Below are 16,383 nucleotides of genomic sequence, written 5' to 3'. Positions count from 1 at the left end.
TGCCGCGCGGAGCGATACACAAACCAATGTAACGGTACGCGACTGAGAATCTTTCGACAGCGATTTCCCGTGGAAACGTCTCGATTCACCCGCCAGCCCTTCATTTCCTTTAAATGGCCCCGTGGCGAGTAATCAATTTCCGCGATATCTGTACACAATCGAGTGAATAGAGGAAAGGCCAGAGGAACGATTTTCGAATTAAGGTTGCTCGTGAGTCTTCGGACATTTCAATGTCTGTTTCCACTAACGCAAGAGGGGCGATAAGAATTCTGGTAAAATGCTGGCCTACGTGAGCTTCGATCATTAAGCTGCGATCGTTCGCAGGCTCGTCCACGCAATCGTCGAATTATCGGTAACTATCGGCTCGTTTGTTTGCCTTCATTGTTAGATAATGCAAATAACTAATAGAAACCGTCCGATAATCCGAGAGGATTTACTCTTAAACAGATGCAAGGGACCGCACTGCCCGATAACGATAACGCTTCGTGGAATCGGTATCACGCAATGTTTCCATTTGTCCTTACCACAATATTATTCTTCAGTACCACTGAATTCGCCACGTAACACGACGACCCCGCCGATTCCTAGGGCGCTCGACCAAGTCTTTGTTCGGAGGAAGGTGGCGATCGGTAATTAGCATGTCGTTTGGTTTCCTGCAAATTCAAATGCTCGGGTGGTCGTAAAAAGAAAAAGGGAATGCAGTTTGTTACATTGTTCGGGTGCTTAAGCAAAAGTGTACCGCACCTCTCTCCCCCATAGTAGCTGAAATTCTTAATGACTCGTCATAAAGTATATTGGGCAGCTTTGTTCGCCGTGAAATTCGCTCGAAACGAAGGCTTCAGAGGTGATACGTGAGTGAAATTTTGCCGATGACAAGATTCATATATAGGTAGCAGGAAGAAAACACTCGTATCTGATTATAGTAATCTAGAAAATGCCGAGGCAGGAATGATCGTAACTCGCGAATGGGCATTGCGTGGTGTTGGATGAAAGGGCAGAAAATGGTCTGGTATTAAACGGAGACACTGTATAAAGTGACAGTGGCAGGTAGAGGGTATAGTCTCTCTATAACGTGCAATAAAACCTCTCACGTTTCGACTGTGTAGTTTTCGTTAACGGTGACAATCGGGGATCGGCCTGACCCCGGCATTTACACAACTCCGCACAAAAGCGAAGCAGTCCGCTTGCTTCGAGCTCGTTAGGGGGACTATTTAATTAAGTTCCCCTCATAAAACTTCGGTATTCTTTCGACAATAACGTTCACCGTATTCACGGCACCCAAGTGGGTTTCGAAGTGAAGAAATATTGCGTCTAGCTTCTACCCACTTCGGAATGCCCTCTTTCAAACGCACTAAGTACTTATACGATCGTCGAAAATTAATTAATCCTCCATTGTAAACGCGAATCGTGTAAAAGACTTTTGCCCGAACATATTATCTCCCTCGACTTTCATTTATTTCATAGGAATACTTGTCTTTTACGTTCGTTCATTGAATTTCGCAGAGGAAGAAGTCTTAGCAGGAGGTCTTGGAGCTGCAGCTCGTCTTTGGACAGGCATTAGCCCTTTTATTAGAATTCGACACCGAGGCTGTCCAGAGCTAGTTTACAAAAAAAAAAGATGCGTAGCGGGTAGAGACACATTAAGATGTTAGAGGTGAACGTCACCCGGGGCAATTACTTTTCGATTTATCATGTGGCCGGACCACCGGCCAAGTTTTGCCAACAGACTTCGAGATTTGCTTATTTCCGGTCCTTGCGCACGCCTTCCTTCCCGCGGGAAAATGCCTTCTCTCCGTCCTTGCCTGGCATTCTGTCGAATTCCGTCCACTGTATCGCGGGACACGCCTCTGGGCCGATCTTCGAGAATGAATTTTATTCCTTGACCGAGTACTCTCCTTTCACTGGCGGCTCCAGCTGAATACCTTTCTGTATAAACAACACACCGATACGTCTTATTCGCGACAATGATCAGTGGGCCCTTGGAAAAGTCTGGGAAAAGGCTGTTTGTGGGGAATGGCTCTTTCTGCAGCGATGGTATACTGTGTATACGGTGTTAATAAATTGTGGACACAAAGTTCACAGGCTAGGAGGAATAATAAGTTCTTAATACGAGAGTGAGTGCAGCTTAGTGCGCTGAATAACTTCTTTATTTGCGATGCTATGAACAATTATTGAAAGAAAGACATGTTGGGTTGGACAGGGCATCGTGAATATTTGGACTTAATTATATTTTTTAAGTATTGAACATTTTAAATTACTTCAAATACGAAATCTAGGTATATCGCAATATTCAAAGTAATTAAGGACCTTTAATCATTTATTATTCAGTAATATACTCACTGCGCATAAGACAGAATATTTGTTCACCCTCGTATTTGCTTCATCCTTCATTGTTTAAAATATTGTATGTGTATATCCGCATAAAAATCCATCGATCGGAAGATTCCTGTGTCCCCAACGACAAAATCCCCCATAAGTTGAAGCTGGAAGAGAGCCATCGTAGCGAAAGCTGCCAGAGGACAAAAACTTTCGAGAGCAGATCGCTCGGTGTCCGATTACTAATCCGTACGGTAAAGAGTTGAGAATCCCGACGGAGATGGTCAAAAGCGTTTGCGCGCTATTTGTTTGAGGGTCTTTCGAAGGGAGTGAGGCGGTCACTCAAACATTTTGTCCATTTTCTGCCAGTTCCTGACCCACTTCCCTCGTGAACTGCACCTCCGTTACTCCTATGTAGACCACCTTCTGCCTTAAATCAGAAACTGGGTTTCAATCCCCACGACGGTTTCAAAACCCCCAAGTGGTATTCTCCGTCTCGTCCTCTTCTTTAAATTTCGTCCATCGGCCAAGTCTCGACCTGTGAGCTCTGGTTAATGAGGCTTCGTTAAGCAGGGTGGAGAGGCGAGTGGGGAGAATTATCAGCGCGAAATGCAATAGACAAAGAGACCGTGATTATTACGGAAAACCGTAATAAAGCAACCAGTACCGCAGCCTTGCCGTCGGGCGTGGAAGGATCCAATGGCATTAAAATAAAGGGCGAAACTGCTGTAAACGTTAATACTCGCTTTCCTGGTGAACTCCGGCCAGGTACACGTGAGTCCTCTAACGCAATAAAAGCCGGACTTTCGGCTTGTAGCGTTCCGTTCGCGGCAAAACGCGCCTGTCAAAAATACCGTCGTTGATTTTTATTACAGCTACGCGTCCTCTCGGTTTACAACGGTTGGATGAGCTAGGCAGAGAAAGGGAGAAGGGAGGAAGATAGGTTGGATTAAGGAAAACTCGATTATGGCGCAACGGATTAACTTCGCCTGACTCCGAAAACGGTTTAAATTAGTTAACGACCATTTTTTACCTGGCACGTAAAAAATCCAATTTTCGCTTACCTCAGTCCGCGTTGTATACGGTTTACAGTAATTCCTATCCACATTTCTTCGCTTTTTTACCTCCTTTATGATGATTGTCGCGTTTTCTAGCTTCCCTCTGTACTTTAGGACAATACCACCTAGCTTTCTCGACCCTGTAACTCAAAGTTGCGATGTTATTTCGCGAGGGTAACGCAGTAATAGAGGAAGAGTAATAAACCTCGAATCTATCCCTGCGCAAGTCTAATAGGCTTCTGCGTCATCGTCGTCCCTCGCAAAGGGTTGACCAGTCTTCCCTAGGTTCTCATTTCACGCATCTACAGAATACTCCAAATTCAAATTAAAATCTACATCATGTTCAGAGCACTTCTCAAGCACCTATGATTGAATCCATTCGCAAGAAGTTAACTCTGTAAACTCTAAAGTTTCCAACGTCCAAAGGAACTTAGACTGGGTCTAACATCCTGTAAATTGTACACCACTCGAATTGTGCCCTGAGACGAACATCGATGACCAGAAAACGCCTACTACTTGCGTGTGCCGGCGTGGCTCAAATAGAAACGTTTGCCTCGAGGCTCGGCCAGGTTGAGAGCCCATCTTTTGAAAACATCGGGATGTTGGTCAGCATGTCATATGGTCAATAGCCAGTGGCCGCGTGGGTGGATGCAGGGTGCAGATGCTGGAAGGCCAACCCTTCCGTAATAATGTCGAAAGAAGGGGGCTGCGCCACGACCCTTTCTGCATTGTGACATCCCGATCTACCGGGATACACATTGTCCCCGCGTCTCTCCTCGCCTCGGAGGACGATGCATGGTCCAGCTAACGGTAAACGCACGGTGGGGGATAGCCGCCACCTCGTACGAAATGTGTGTCAAAAGGCCGCAATTTGTGGGGCGCTAGACCCCGAAAGCGTGACCTAGCGAGCCCCCTCATTTCCTTCGTGGATCGAATTCTCGGCGACCTCGCTGGATACTGAATATCTTTCGTCATCCTTAAAGTCCTTGCCCTACAATATATGGTAATGGTACTAGACAGAGGATGTTAGAGGTATCGTAAACCTAAAACACTGTACAAAGAGTCGAAATTTTTAAGAAGTAGTACTTTGGTTGTTTAGGGTGAATCGAGGGTAGATTCGTGATTACTGATAAAATTTGAATAAGTTGTTATGTAAATAGAGTTAGTGGTGTTTTAATAGAGTTCTTCGTAGCTTTTTACAGTAGAAGCTAATGTACGCTTGTAACAAAACAGTTTTCTCGCGACAGAAGTTGACGAACTTATATAATTATTGAGTTTTCTTGATTGGTTGAGGTAAATCGTACTTCCCGCGGATACATTTTATTTTGACACCAGGGGTATCTTGCACTTTTCCCACCCTGCACAGCACAACGTTGTGCTCTTGGATGTTGTGGCCGATTCCTGAAACGAAAGAATACGTGTGACGTTAAATAGTATTAGTCATGTATTGTTATTTCCTTCGCAATTCGAGTAATTGTTTCCTGCAGAGTGATCTAAGAGAGAGGTCGCTTAATAAATAAATTGGAATATATATATATATGTATAGTATCCCCAAAATAGAGTTTTAAGATATCGAATGATCATGATATCTGAATTTCAAGATATTAAAATAGAGTTTCAAAAGCGTGTTTCGAAATATATTTTCTTCCAGATTACTTCTAAGATTTATGATTACTTTTGCCTCTTTTTATTAGTGTTATCAAATTCTAAACCTTTTTCTTAGATCACCCTGTGTATCTATGGTCTACGTACCAGGCACGTATGCAGTCATTTCCTTGCCAGTCGAAAGTCGTACAATGACGCACTTTCGATTAGCAGAATTCGGTTTCTTTGGTTTTCTAATGATCGTCTTGAGAACTATGCCTTTCGCAAATGGTTTGCCATCCAGAGGATTCTTGTCCTTCCTGCGCTTCTTGTATGCTCCATGCTCGTGCAGCCTTTGCAACGTTGATCCCAGTCTTATCTGCTCGAGGCCTGATATATTCAAACATTCGCATAACTAAAAAATTCGTCACTAGATTGTTCAACTTCAAAGCCCGTTACTTGCACAATATATGTACACTAACGCTAACTGTATTCATATGGTACGTAATATTTTAAGAAATTCCAATTCCAAATGAAAATTGAAGAGGCCTTGTAGAAAACATGTAAGTTTCCAAAAATCAAATTTTTCAGGAGAGAGAAAAAACTTCCTTGACTTCAAAATTATTTATTAATTTGATTTATTTTGATTTCTAAATAGGCATACGTATGCAATAATCCAAATACGTCACAGAACTTTCTATTTCTTGCATTGATATAGTCAAATTCAAGAAAAAGAGAATTGTATTTGTAGAAAACCCTGTATGTGCCATCTCTTAGTTGTAGAGAAAACTGAATGTGCCATTCATTTAAATTTGCAAGCACTGTAAGTGCCAATCTCTTACATTGTTTTCTACAGATGTATTTACAAAGGGGAACTGCATTAAAATTCTATACTATAAAAAATTCTTTTTGAATTTTCTCACCTACAATGTTTTCTACAAGCACTCTTGAATTATTGATAAATTATTACTCGTTCCGCGAACATCTTACGCTCCAGTAGTTTCTTTTTCAAACTCTCAAATTCGTGAAAGGGAACAATTGCGTTTCCGCCACGAATTCTTCGATTACATAATCAGTCTAGGCTAATCACGGTGGCGTTTCACGAAGACGCTGTTCATTTACGAAATTTCGCCCCGAGACACGTGTTCCTGCCTAATGGCTACCGATCCTCGGAAGCTACAAAACAGCGTTCCACGTAGGCCAAGCGTTTTGATTACGTTTCAATGATCGCCATAAAGGTAACACTGTCGAGGAAGGGTGCAGCATCCCCCACTTGGATGGAATTTCGCGAAGGCGTCGACATGATTTTCATCGAGGGCGAAGATTATGCGAGCAACGCGGCAAAGAGACGTCGTTCTCCGTCGAAGAATTAGATAGGGAAATAGAGAGTCCCTGGAGGATCGTGGTGTCCTAGTCAGGGCCATTGTGAACGGGTCAGGGGTAAATAGGGGGCCCACTGTGCGCTGTAACGGTACTAGGAAACTGAAAACTCTTTCGCAAATAATCTTACGAGCCCAAGGAAAGAGGGTCTCTGCCGTCGGGCTATCAAATATGACGGACGCTTGACATCTGCAAGCCGCTGGCCGAAAGCAGTCCTTTCTCGCTCGAGCGTGTATAAGCTTATTAAGCAACATTGTTGCGGGGCCAGGTCCACCCACCCTTGCACAAACCGCTCACGATCCGTGAGATCGTGGTGCACCGAAAGTGAACAGCGACGGAAAACAGCAAAAGGGTCGAACGCAAGATAGGAACCTTCAGATTGCGAGTTTAATTAGTATCTACCGAAGAAGAAACTCGATTCTGGAGCCTCTCCGGTTAAGTTCGATCAGTTAGTTAGTTCTTAAGTTAGTTTAAAAGTTATCATATTACATAAATGTAATTTCTTAACGCCATTCTCATTCGAGATACTTCAAAGATGTTTTAATGAAAATCGAATCTCCTGCAAATCTTCCGAAATCATCGCGTGGAAATCGATCGTCTGCGGCGCTAAGAGCGGTTCGTGGAGCTTTTAAGTGAAACGTCGAGGATGACATGAGAATTTCGGGATATTCGTTGGGCCGGTTGCAGCAGTCCACGATCCACCAGGGTCTGTTAGTCGGGACTGTGCCATTGTGTTGTTCATTTCGAGATCTGGCTGACCACCGTCCGTCAATACGACAGATGTCCTAGCCTGCCACTGCTAATCCGACCTAACTCGGACTTAACTAAGGCAAGAGACCAGCAGAACCTATTATGCACGGAAGGCAACCCCTTTTGCCCCGCAGATCAATGCGTAAGATTACATGGCGAAAATTTTCGACGTCGCGTTTACGCCTTTGTCGCGTTTATGCAGCCAAGATTCTGCGTAGGTAAAGCCCGCGGCTAATCTAAGGCCACGGTCCCTCTGTCGCTGAAAAATATTACAAATTTTGCGTAATTAGAAATTGGTTAATCGGCAGAATTTTCTTGATTGTTTAAACTGAAACGTACCGATACAAATTGGAAGACCATTTCGAAACCGCAATGAAGTTCAGTGTCTGGAGTTATTGAAAATTGAAACCCATATTTCCTTTTTTCACGGAAAACCGAGTGTTTCGATACACATTGCAAGGAGTCTATGAAGTAGCAAGGTTTTTAATTACCACGTCAGAATTATATTCAGATATCGAACCGAATAAAGAAACTAAGACGCCTAAAGTAAAATGAACAGTTGTTGTTGAAGCACCGATGGTTTATTCAGCGGCTATCAAGGGCAAAAGGCTGGACCGAGGATTCTCTTTGTGGCGTCGCGAGAGAACGTGGAAATGCGAATAACAGCGTTACCACGGCCTGGAAACCGTCGCGGATCATTTCTGACGACTGGTCAACCACAAATGGACACGTCACCCCCTTCGATTCCCACCGATTTTCGCTATTGGCCACGGGCAACCCTAGTCCCCCATCCGTGCCCTTTCTTGCGGCGAGTAGCCGGGTCCCTTTTTGCATTTCGTGAAGACCTCCTTTCCTGGGGATCAAAGAGGTAAAGCACCGCGTGCGCTTTTGCGAGCCACGCGCATTTTCGCGGCGAAGAATGCCGTGGAAAGCCGTGGTCCCTTTTTAGCTCGACCACCCCTTTTGCCGCATTTGCTCCACACAGAGGCAGAGATACGGATCTGTCCAGAAGGCTTACCGAAACTTGAGATGTCACTCGAGTTCCCGTTGCCATTGTCGGGCCTTGTTGCGCTTATGGGAAACGCAAACAAGCCCGGCCGAAATTTCGCACGATTTCACGTAAATGGGTCGACGTGAATTACAGTTAAGTACTTGGAAACGGGGTGCTGATTTTCTCTCGATTTTTGCAAGAATTGTGGAATTTATTTATTCCTATTGTACTTACCAGAAGCTATTTTATTTCGTTAGATTCGAAATAGAGGATGTTACGAACGTATTTTTAAAGTTTACAAGTTTTTTTTATAGTTTTATGTTAGAAGCTGCAAACAAATTAGATAATTTGTTTATACGAGAAATATGTTTACACGAGATTTCGGTGTGGGTCAGGGATCACCCGACTCCGTTTTCTGAGAGTTACAGTATTTGACGCGAAAAATAGTCGGGTGTTTGATAAAAAAATTAAGATAGAAGAGAAATAAATTGTTTATAAAAGAATAGTGTTTACTTTGAATATTAATGTGTACGTTGGTACATTACCCAGTATTAGGTTTCCAAGGCAAGATCTAGCAGTGTTCAATAGACTTCCTGTTGAAGAAAATAAGAACTTTCATTTTCCAAATAAATTATTCCTATAGGTATTTCATAAAATATTCAATTTTATAGATAAAACTAATACCTTGGCTACTAGGGTTCACACATAATCTAGGTAAATGTGACCTGCTGCCTGTAACAAAGAAATACATTTATCACAAATATATACGCATACTCCGTTAGAAGTATCTAATTATTAAATAATTAATACGAAACAACTTTTTTGTAAAAGTAAACAAGGTTAAAAACAGCCAAATAATCACTAGTAAGATTAACAATTAAATTTAGTTATCTCTAAGGTACCGTTACGATGTATATTTAATTGTAAAGCCATGAAAAATTCGTGAATATTATTTACAACACGAGAAATGTAGTAATTTAAAATATGGAGAGGTTAGTTTGGAGGTTAGGAATGAACTTATGCTATTAAAACATCATAGTGATTGTACCTTCGATTGAATTTCCTAGGCAAGACCTCGCCACGCTCATTACACTTTTAGCCAATATGTTCATCATTGACGTAATGAAATTACTTTTAACAATTAACCTAATTTAAAGAATCTACTCCAACATTCTTGATATTTTACCTAGTGATAAAAAATCGAACTTCGTCGCAATATCACACAACCGTGATAAGGTATGTTTCTACATTATCTTCACAGTTTGGACACAAACCCTCGATTATTTATTAACCCCCTTAGTTTCCTTTCAAAGGAATATTAACAAAACCAGAATATTCCAGTCGTATAGCTATATTTATTTGGTTCTTCATCCACGTCATTAATACACCCATAATGCAACGGGTGACTTAAAATTAATCGACGCGAAATACTAGGTGTAGAGGGTAGGTAGGAACTAACACTGCTAGTTAAAAAGTATTAAAATTTATTTCACACATCAGACATCAGTATAAAAACTCGTTTAGCCAGTGGATATGTTAGAAATCTATAGTTGTGCTCCGGGGTTAAAGCTCAGCGTTGTATCAATGCGGGTTCAGCATCGATTAATACTGTTGGGTCATCACCATCCACGTCCACCAGAGAGACCACCGCCATATCCGCCAGAGAGGCCACCACCGTATCCACCGGAAAGGCCACCACCGTATCCTCCAGAAAGTCCACCGCCAAGGCCACCTCCAAGTCCACCTCCAAGTCCACCTCCAAGTCCACCTCCAAGTCCACCTCCAAGTCCAGCTCCATGTCCGCTACTGAGACGAAGGGATGACCTGCCGTAGCTCGAACCACCGCCAAGTCCTGCAATAAAAACGATATTTCGTAATGTGTTTACCTCAACAATCGTTAAGTAGGGGAAACCGTAAATAGGGAAATGTGAGTCGAAACCGTCGTGTGTTGTGCACGAATTAGGGGATTGCGAGTGCCTTGGACCGAAGATAGGAATTGCTAGAGATCGCACGGTAGTAGCTAGACAGTACGGATAAATTGATAGGTATCAATGAATTGGTCATAGATACTCGAAGATCAACCGCATATTATGTAAGCTTCCGGTTGCCTGGTAGTTACATTCTGTTGCGAAATTGACGAGAAGAAATTTGAGATAAGACGAAGGGGCACTTAGGCTGATGCGTGGGGATCTTTTCTCGCGAAAGGAACGTTTCTTAGATATTAAATGATGTTACCTCCACCTAGACTTCCGCCGTATCCTCCGCTTAAACCTCCGCCCAAACCTCCGCCCAAACCTCCGCCATAACCGCCACCTAAACCGCCTCCCAAACCTCCTCCCAAACCTCCTCCCAAACCTCCAGAGCTCAGGCCAAGGCTGAGTCCTCTTTTCTCGAGTCTCTTCTCCTCAGCCTGGCCGTAGATGGGGCACGCCAGGGCGATGACAGCAATAACAATCTGCGAACAAAGCGTCAACGATATACATAATACCTTTATCATCATTACTCATTCGAACAATTCAAGTAGCAAGTAATTCAAACAAACACTGCAGTTCACTCATACAGGGCATTACAGAATCATAACTATCAACCTAACTGCCTAACAGAACGCACGAGATGGTACGAAGAAGTCCGAGGGACTGCATTACGCAATGTGCAATAATGAATGAAACAAACAACTCTCATCTCGCCACTAGTTTAACCAAAAAAACACAGGTGCTAAATGAGCAAACTCGTTTGCTGCAACTAACGTGTGTCGTCAGGAGATAGGGTTACACTAGTACTTGAAGATTCAGTGAAAAAAGGGAAGCTTCGAGTTCGTCGGTGCGGTGACAGGGTACGGTCAGGTTTAGACAATGCCTGGTGGTAGGCTCCCGACCAGTTCAGTCGGACCGGTAGCAAGCTTCTTGGCTCAGCCAGGCTGAGGTACTCACTATGGTGTTCATGGTAGTAATGCAGCGATGGACAGTTCGGGATTGAAACTGATGCATTCGGCACAGAGTACACCCCCTTTTATACCACCAGGAGTCTTTTACTTCGACACCGCATCCCGGCTGAGCGGATCGCGTGTGTGTTCGTGTCGCAGAATTATGCGCCACGCGCAGGGGGCTCTGCAACGCCTTTCTAAAAGCAATGTTACCCGCGCTCCTGTCGCGAAATTTTTCCGTTTCCGACGTCGTGCGAGGGATATCGGATACGTGGGGAGGGCCGTCACGTCTGTTGGGGAAAAAGTTGGTCGATTGTGAAGATCAACGATAGATAGGAATACGAAACGGAATCGTTATTCGCACGAGGCCGATGGTTTGTTATCCTTCCTGGTTTGGAAAGCGATCGTTCAGAAGGAAATAAAAAACGAAACAGTCGAAGCGATCGCCCCCGATCGAACGATAGGGCGCAAAAATTATTCCTGCGCCGTACGAATTTCTAATTAAAGCGATCGGTAAAGTGTTACGCCGCGGCGTTTTTCCTTTTCCGAGCCGATAACTTCGCGTCGAAAATGCGGGGCACACGCCTGACTTATATCGTGTTCGCGGTTAGCTTCTGGCCGATAGTATCGATACCCATCGAAAGCGGATGAGCCTGGCCGACCTGCCCGCCTGTTACTGCGGAAACGAGTCTCCTCGCTCTTAGATCCGATTGCTCATCTCTTGCGGGCGCGTGGCGAGATGATTTCGAGGGACAGACGCTGGGTCACACATCTCGCCAGTATTCGCCGTGCATCTCGAATTTCATCCATAGAGAAACTTTCACTGTTACTACGAGCTAAGGGAACGGTTTTCGGTTGCAGCGTTACGTAAAAATACGAATAGGCATTTTTGCCGTTTTGCACTTCCTCCCTGCCCTCGTTTCGTCACGTAGACAGAGCTACTGTAGCCGATGCTGACCGATCTGCGTTTCAACCCCGCGGAAATGGGTACAGAAGTTTAGGTACTGATTCTTTCGTTGTTATAATAGCACAGTTTGTAATCAGTTTGACGAAACTAGGGGGACTTGGTAGAAGCTTGCGAGATGAGTGTTAAGAAACGAAATTGGGGAGTGTGAAGTCGTTTTTGGATCGAATTGGATGTTAGATGTGTCTGATTTTCAGACTCTAGGGTAGATGTCCTAATTACTGCCAGTGTCCCTATTACTACCGCTGCCGACTAAAGTTAAAAGATGGGAAGGATTAGGTTGCTGCACAAGTGCACACCTATGAAATTGCTGTGTCGTTTAGGGAAGTTTGAATGAGAATATTTTTTGCTTTTTAAATAGGGTATTTTCGTTATCTCATTTTTGTTTAGATTCTGTGACATCTTTCGAGTTGTAAGCCGGCGTTAGCAATTGTTATTGCACCTCCACCGTAGACTAAGGAATTTTTTCATTAGCAATTGTTATTTTATCTCCAGCGTAATATGCACCAACCCGATATTTGTGTATGTTACGTGCAAAGGTATTTAGGGATAAGTTTTTGGTAACATATTTGCTCTATTCTCGCACGGCAGGTTCTCCTTTCCTACGCAGATAGGTGCGTCACTTCGATGATGATAATTCAGACTTGGGAGTCGAGGAAGGTACAAACTTATGATTTGAAAGTGTGACGATTCTTGAGAAATGTCATTGGTAACGAGTGAACAGAGAGATTCGGTGTCTTACCATTTGTGTTTTATCGTGTATGTATTACTCAATCATCGATCATATCCTGCCGCAAAAAAAAAAAACAAAAACGATTCTATTTCTAGGGTGAGTCATTTAATACTTTCGCGATCAGTGATGTAGTACTACGTCCTTCCATAAGCAAAAGGTGGATGTCCGTGGCTGTAGTACTACTTTTTCTTTGTCGCATATCTTATATTAAAAAGGAAAATGCTAAAAGTATATTAATTTACAATCTGTTTTTAATACTCGAGTAAGCAGAAGACACGAAGATCTGGTTCGATAGATAAAGAATCGACATACAAATGATTTCTTCTGTGCCAGCTATTCAAAATGATTGCCATCTACACTGTATCATATAGTATCTCTGGCACGCTTCTTTGCACACTCCTATCCCTCTAATATTATGTTCGTTTCTATTTAAAAAATTTGTTAGGTAATTTGTTAAGTACTTGAGAATTCAGCGTCACGTGACGCGACACGTGTACCCTGATCGATAGTGATCTGAAATGTCAAGCAGCGGCTGGTTCGCCGGGTGTTTTGCTGTTTTGTTCCGATGTAAAAGCCGCGCGGGCATTACTATTACGTAAGGGAACGCAATTAGGAAAAGTGAACAAATTTCTTGCGAGTTTAGTTAGTGGATATTACTAAATATCGGTTACGAAAGCCGCTGAATATCGCGTACCGAGGGTTATTGTGCAACGATTAACGATGAAGGGGTTGCACCCCACTCTGATCATTAGATTGACGGTCGGTAGTTTGATAAGCGGCTAACTTCGAAATTGCGAGCAGGCGCTGGAACGAACCGAGCCGCCTAAAGCCTGATAAATTACTGCCCACGTTTTACTTTCATTGGCCACAGTGATGCGTGGCCATTGGGGATAAATGATCGTCCTTCCTACCAAACAACGTATAGATCTCCCAGTCGAAGAGAATTTAGAGTCGAATCGTATCAAATGCAACACTTGTAGAGAAGGTTCTAATTCATCTAATACGAGGTGACAATTTTCATGTAGTGAAAAGTGTTTGAAAATTTAATTCAACACTTTGCGTCGACTAGACTCTAGTCACTATCGTTCCATACATTCTTATTGATTTATTGCATTCGATTTTATAAATCTTATGGGAATAAAATAATCGAGAAAGATGTATAAAGGGATTTACGATGCACTTCCAAATGGAAAAGTTAAATTATATCGCAATTCAAATTTATCGACGATCGTCGAACTACTTTCACGACTTACGATAAAGCGAATAATATGCTGGTGGAGGGAATGCCCGAGTGATCGCGCCACGAGTTCGAAAACATTTACATTTCAGAGCATTTATGAACATAACCTCAAACGTATTTCAAGTGGCCACCTAACCTCTAATTTGTTTGTAAAGAACCGATAATAACGATTATTCACTGGGATTTGTTAAGAAGAAATATTTACTAATGCGTTACAGTAATGATTTAAAATGTGAGATATTATTGCGGCAGTAAATCGTTTATACAAACAACACCAATATTAATTATGTTTTGTAATAAATACTTGTGTCATTTATTTTTCTGCGAATTTAATGTGGAAAGTATGATTCGATTATCCATTTCGAACTCGTCACTCGGAAGTATTATAAATTCGAAACTCAGATTTGCGAAGAAGAAAGATATATTTTCGAGCACGTGTACAAACGGAGGTGAGGACAAAACCGGTGTTAATAGAAAGGATAGTGTATTGCTGAGAAATCGCACAGATAAACGGTTGTTTGGAAGATTGATGAAAGGGGGAAAAGGGAAATGCGTGCAAATTTTAAGCAACGAAACAGAAAGCAAAGGAAAATTCGTAAACGAGAGTGATCCGAAACGATCGGAACATTTATGGGTGCTGAATGCATCAGATGTAAGAAACTTAAGATACGTGCCCCGTACAAAAAAGAAGGTGCAAGAGCTCTCTGATAACTACGAAAAATACACAGATATCAAGGACACCAGCCAACTACAAAACATCTCAAAATACATTTCCGAAAATTTGGCGCACTGCGTATGGAACAGCTACTTCATAGTGCCACCAGATAGAGTGGAAAACATAACTTCATTCTCCATCTCTGGTATTAAAACTCTCGAGAGTGCCGCCATAAAGGACAAAGAGCCGGAAAATTCCGATATTCCAAGCGTGACGCGCGTTCTTCAGGAAACTATGTCCATAAATGCAAGAATAGCTTTGGAGCAGTGGAAAAAAAATATGATCAGCAAGCTCGGTGTCGAGCAGTTTGACATATTCTGCAAAGGTGCTGGACTTATCCACCGTACACCTACGCGGTTCAGTCGGTAATGTCTCCTCACTCGCTGTTCCGTTTCAGAATTGCTGATAAACGGTCGATTGTTTCACGCGTGCATCGAAGATATTTTGCTACAGAAGGAAGTCGAGATTCCCCCCGAAGTCAGGTTTTTACATTCCAGCGTGCTGCCGGTTCTGGAAGAGATACAGGCTGTTCAAGGAGTCGAGACTCGGGTGTTGCATCCGCATCTGCGGTACAAGGGGATCGCTGACTGCATTGCTTCTTACAGGTAAAACAGAAATTCGCTTTGTCGTTGCAGGGGAAATCCGTGTTTATCATACATCGCGTGACTCCGCTCGGAAGCTTCATAGTTCTAATCGTTCCGAAACAACGTATCTAGGGACAGATTGCACTTGATCGATTGGAAGAGATCGACGAAACGGAAGTCGACGCTTGCGGCGACCTACGACGCGCCGGTGCAGCTCGCTGCCTACATTGGCGCTGTGAACGCTTCGAACCAGTATCCATTTAAGGTAGCGATTATTTCTAGATAATGTACCCTCCAGGGTGGAGTTTAACAACAGAATTAAGCAGCGCGTTAATCGCGTGCAAATAATTCGAACTGCATTCGCAGGTAGATAGGGGATTGGTTGTGACTGCGTACACGAACGGGGAGCCTGCCACTGTTCACGAGGTTAAAGGCGACGTTCTGGAGAGGTCGTGGCAAGAGTGGCTGAAAAGGTTGCAGCAATTTTACATGAATCTGAACAAGAAGCAGGAGTGACCGAGTAAGTGAAAATTTACTTTGTAAATGAAACACTTTTGTTAAATAAAGCCCCTAAGTAAGCTACCCTAGCTGAAAAAAATATTCCAGAATAAACGCGAGCTCAATTGAGGAAACTATTCGCGGAACATTGGCCGTTCGTCCATAAAAACGTAATTTCGCTGCTACATGTTCGTGTTAGTTAACATATAGCAATTATAACTTGGCGCCAGTAGCCCTCCGTAGGGCGTGACACCAGCCGGCTCCCTGTTTCGCAGGGCCTCATAACCCTTCGCGCACCCTTGGGAACCGTAAACTAATGGCGAGGCTATGTAGCGGAAACATATCTTTCCCTGTATTTTCCTGTATTTGAATTTTAGAACAATTCCGAATAATTCTTGAGCATTTAGATTGGCGGTGACGCGACGCACGGTAGAAGTCGGCGCCACGAGGCGCTAAATAATGCGCTCGCAACTAAATGTCGTGTCTCCCTTGAATATGTTATTATCTCCGCGATATTTAGTTCGTTAATATCCCTCATTTATATGCAGCACGAAACGTCAGCTCGAATAGGACAAGACGGCGGTAAAATTTCCGTGGAACTTGGGGAAATATCCTGCGGCATGCTTGTCCAACTATTAGCATCGTAC

General features: G+C 43.1%; 3 protein-coding genes across 5 annotated transcripts; 1 reads left to right on the top strand and 2 right to left on the bottom strand.

The window, feature by feature from the left end:
* Positions 1 to 4,506: 4,506 nt before the first annotated feature.
* Tko (30S ribosomal protein S12 technical knockout) lies at positions 4,507 to 9,288 on the bottom strand. The gene is made up of 5 exons (XM_076829868.1): positions 9,128 to 9,288; positions 8,764 to 8,811; positions 8,625 to 8,672; positions 5,127 to 5,348; positions 4,507 to 4,775 (listed from the first exon to the last, which is right to left on the bottom strand). Exons 1-5 carry the CDS (start codon positions 9,192 to 9,194, stop codon positions 4,642 to 4,644), a joined length of 519 nt encoding a protein of 172 aa, XP_076685983.1. The 5' UTR covers positions 9,195 to 9,288; the 3' UTR covers positions 4,507 to 4,641.
* A 258-nt stretch (positions 9,289 to 9,546) lies between these two features.
* LOC143377986 (uncharacterized) lies at positions 9,547 to 11,609 on the bottom strand. Of its 2 annotated transcripts, XM_076829870.1 has the most exons (4): positions 11,010 to 11,609; positions 10,315 to 10,534; positions 9,860 to 9,931; positions 9,547 to 9,811 (listed from the first exon to the last, which is right to left on the bottom strand). In XM_076829870.1, exons 1-4 carry the CDS (start codon positions 11,064 to 11,066, stop codon positions 9,699 to 9,701), a joined length of 462 nt encoding a protein of 153 aa, XP_076685985.1. In that variant the 5' UTR covers positions 11,067 to 11,609; the 3' UTR covers positions 9,547 to 9,698. The 2 variants fall into 2 exon arrangements, with proteins under 2 accessions (XP_076685985.1, XP_076685984.1); XM_076829869.1 differs by having other exon boundaries at positions 9,547 to 9,931.
* Positions 11,610 to 14,081: 2,472 nt separating this feature from the next.
* LOC143377969 (uncharacterized) lies at positions 14,082 to 15,799 on the top strand. 2 transcript variants are annotated; one of them, XM_076829841.1, is made up of 4 exons: positions 14,082 to 14,979; positions 15,052 to 15,259; positions 15,371 to 15,503; positions 15,605 to 15,799. In XM_076829841.1, exons 1-4 carry the CDS (start codon positions 14,226 to 14,228, stop codon positions 15,752 to 15,754), a joined length of 1,245 nt encoding a protein of 414 aa, XP_076685956.1. In that variant the 5' UTR covers positions 14,082 to 14,225; the 3' UTR covers positions 15,755 to 15,799. The 2 variants fall into 2 exon arrangements, with proteins under 2 accessions (XP_076685956.1, XP_076685957.1); XM_076829842.1 differs by having other exon boundaries at positions 15,609 to 15,758.
* Positions 15,800 to 16,383: the final 584 nt, after the last annotated feature.

Source organism: Andrena cerasifolii, chromosome 16 (genome assembly GCF_050908995.1).
Source record: "Andrena cerasifolii isolate SP2316 chromosome 16, iyAndCera1_principal, whole genome shotgun sequence".
Taxonomy (NCBI): Eukaryota; Metazoa; Arthropoda; class Insecta; order Hymenoptera; family Andrenidae; genus Andrena; species Andrena cerasifolii.
The sequence above is the reverse complement of the archived record's forward strand: the minus strand, read 5'-3'. Positions and strand labels throughout refer to the sequence as shown.

Bases quoted from the DNA above. Each gene is read 5' to 3' on its own strand.
- Tko (XM_076829868.1), bottom strand. From the start codon at position 9,194: ATGATGAACATATTGGCTAAAAGTGTAATGAGCGTGGCGAGGTCTTGC. The intron at 5,349-8,624 runs GTAATGTACCAA...TGAATATATCAG, and splicing joins CCTTGGAAACCTAATACTGG to GCCTCGAGCAGATAAGACTG. The intron at 4,776-5,126 runs GTACGTAGACCA...CTTTCGTTTCAG, and splicing joins AATGACTGCATACGTGCCTG to GAATCGGCCACAACATCCAA.
- LOC143377986 (XM_076829869.1), bottom strand. From the start codon at position 11,066: ATGCATCAGTTTCAATCCCGAACTGTCCATCGCTGCATTACTACCATG. The intron at 10,535-11,009 runs GTGAGTACCTCA...CTTTGTTCGCAG, and splicing joins TTACTACCATGAACACCATA to ATTGTTATTGCTGTCATCGC. The intron at 9,932-10,314 runs GTAACATCATTT...TTTTTATTGCAG, and splicing joins CGGCGGAAGTCTAGGTGGAG to GACTTGGCGGTGGTTCGAGC.
- LOC143377969 (XM_076829841.1), top strand. From the start codon at position 14,226: ATGTTTTGTAATAAATACTTGTGTCATTTATTTTTCTGCGAATTTAAT. The intron at 14,980-15,051 runs GTGCTGGACTTA...GTTCCGTTTCAG, and splicing joins GTTTGACATATTCTGCAAAG to AATTGCTGATAAACGGTCGA. The intron at 15,260-15,370 runs GTAAAACAGAAA...CAACGTATCTAG, and splicing joins GACTGCATTGCTTCTTACAG to GGACAGATTGCACTTGATCG.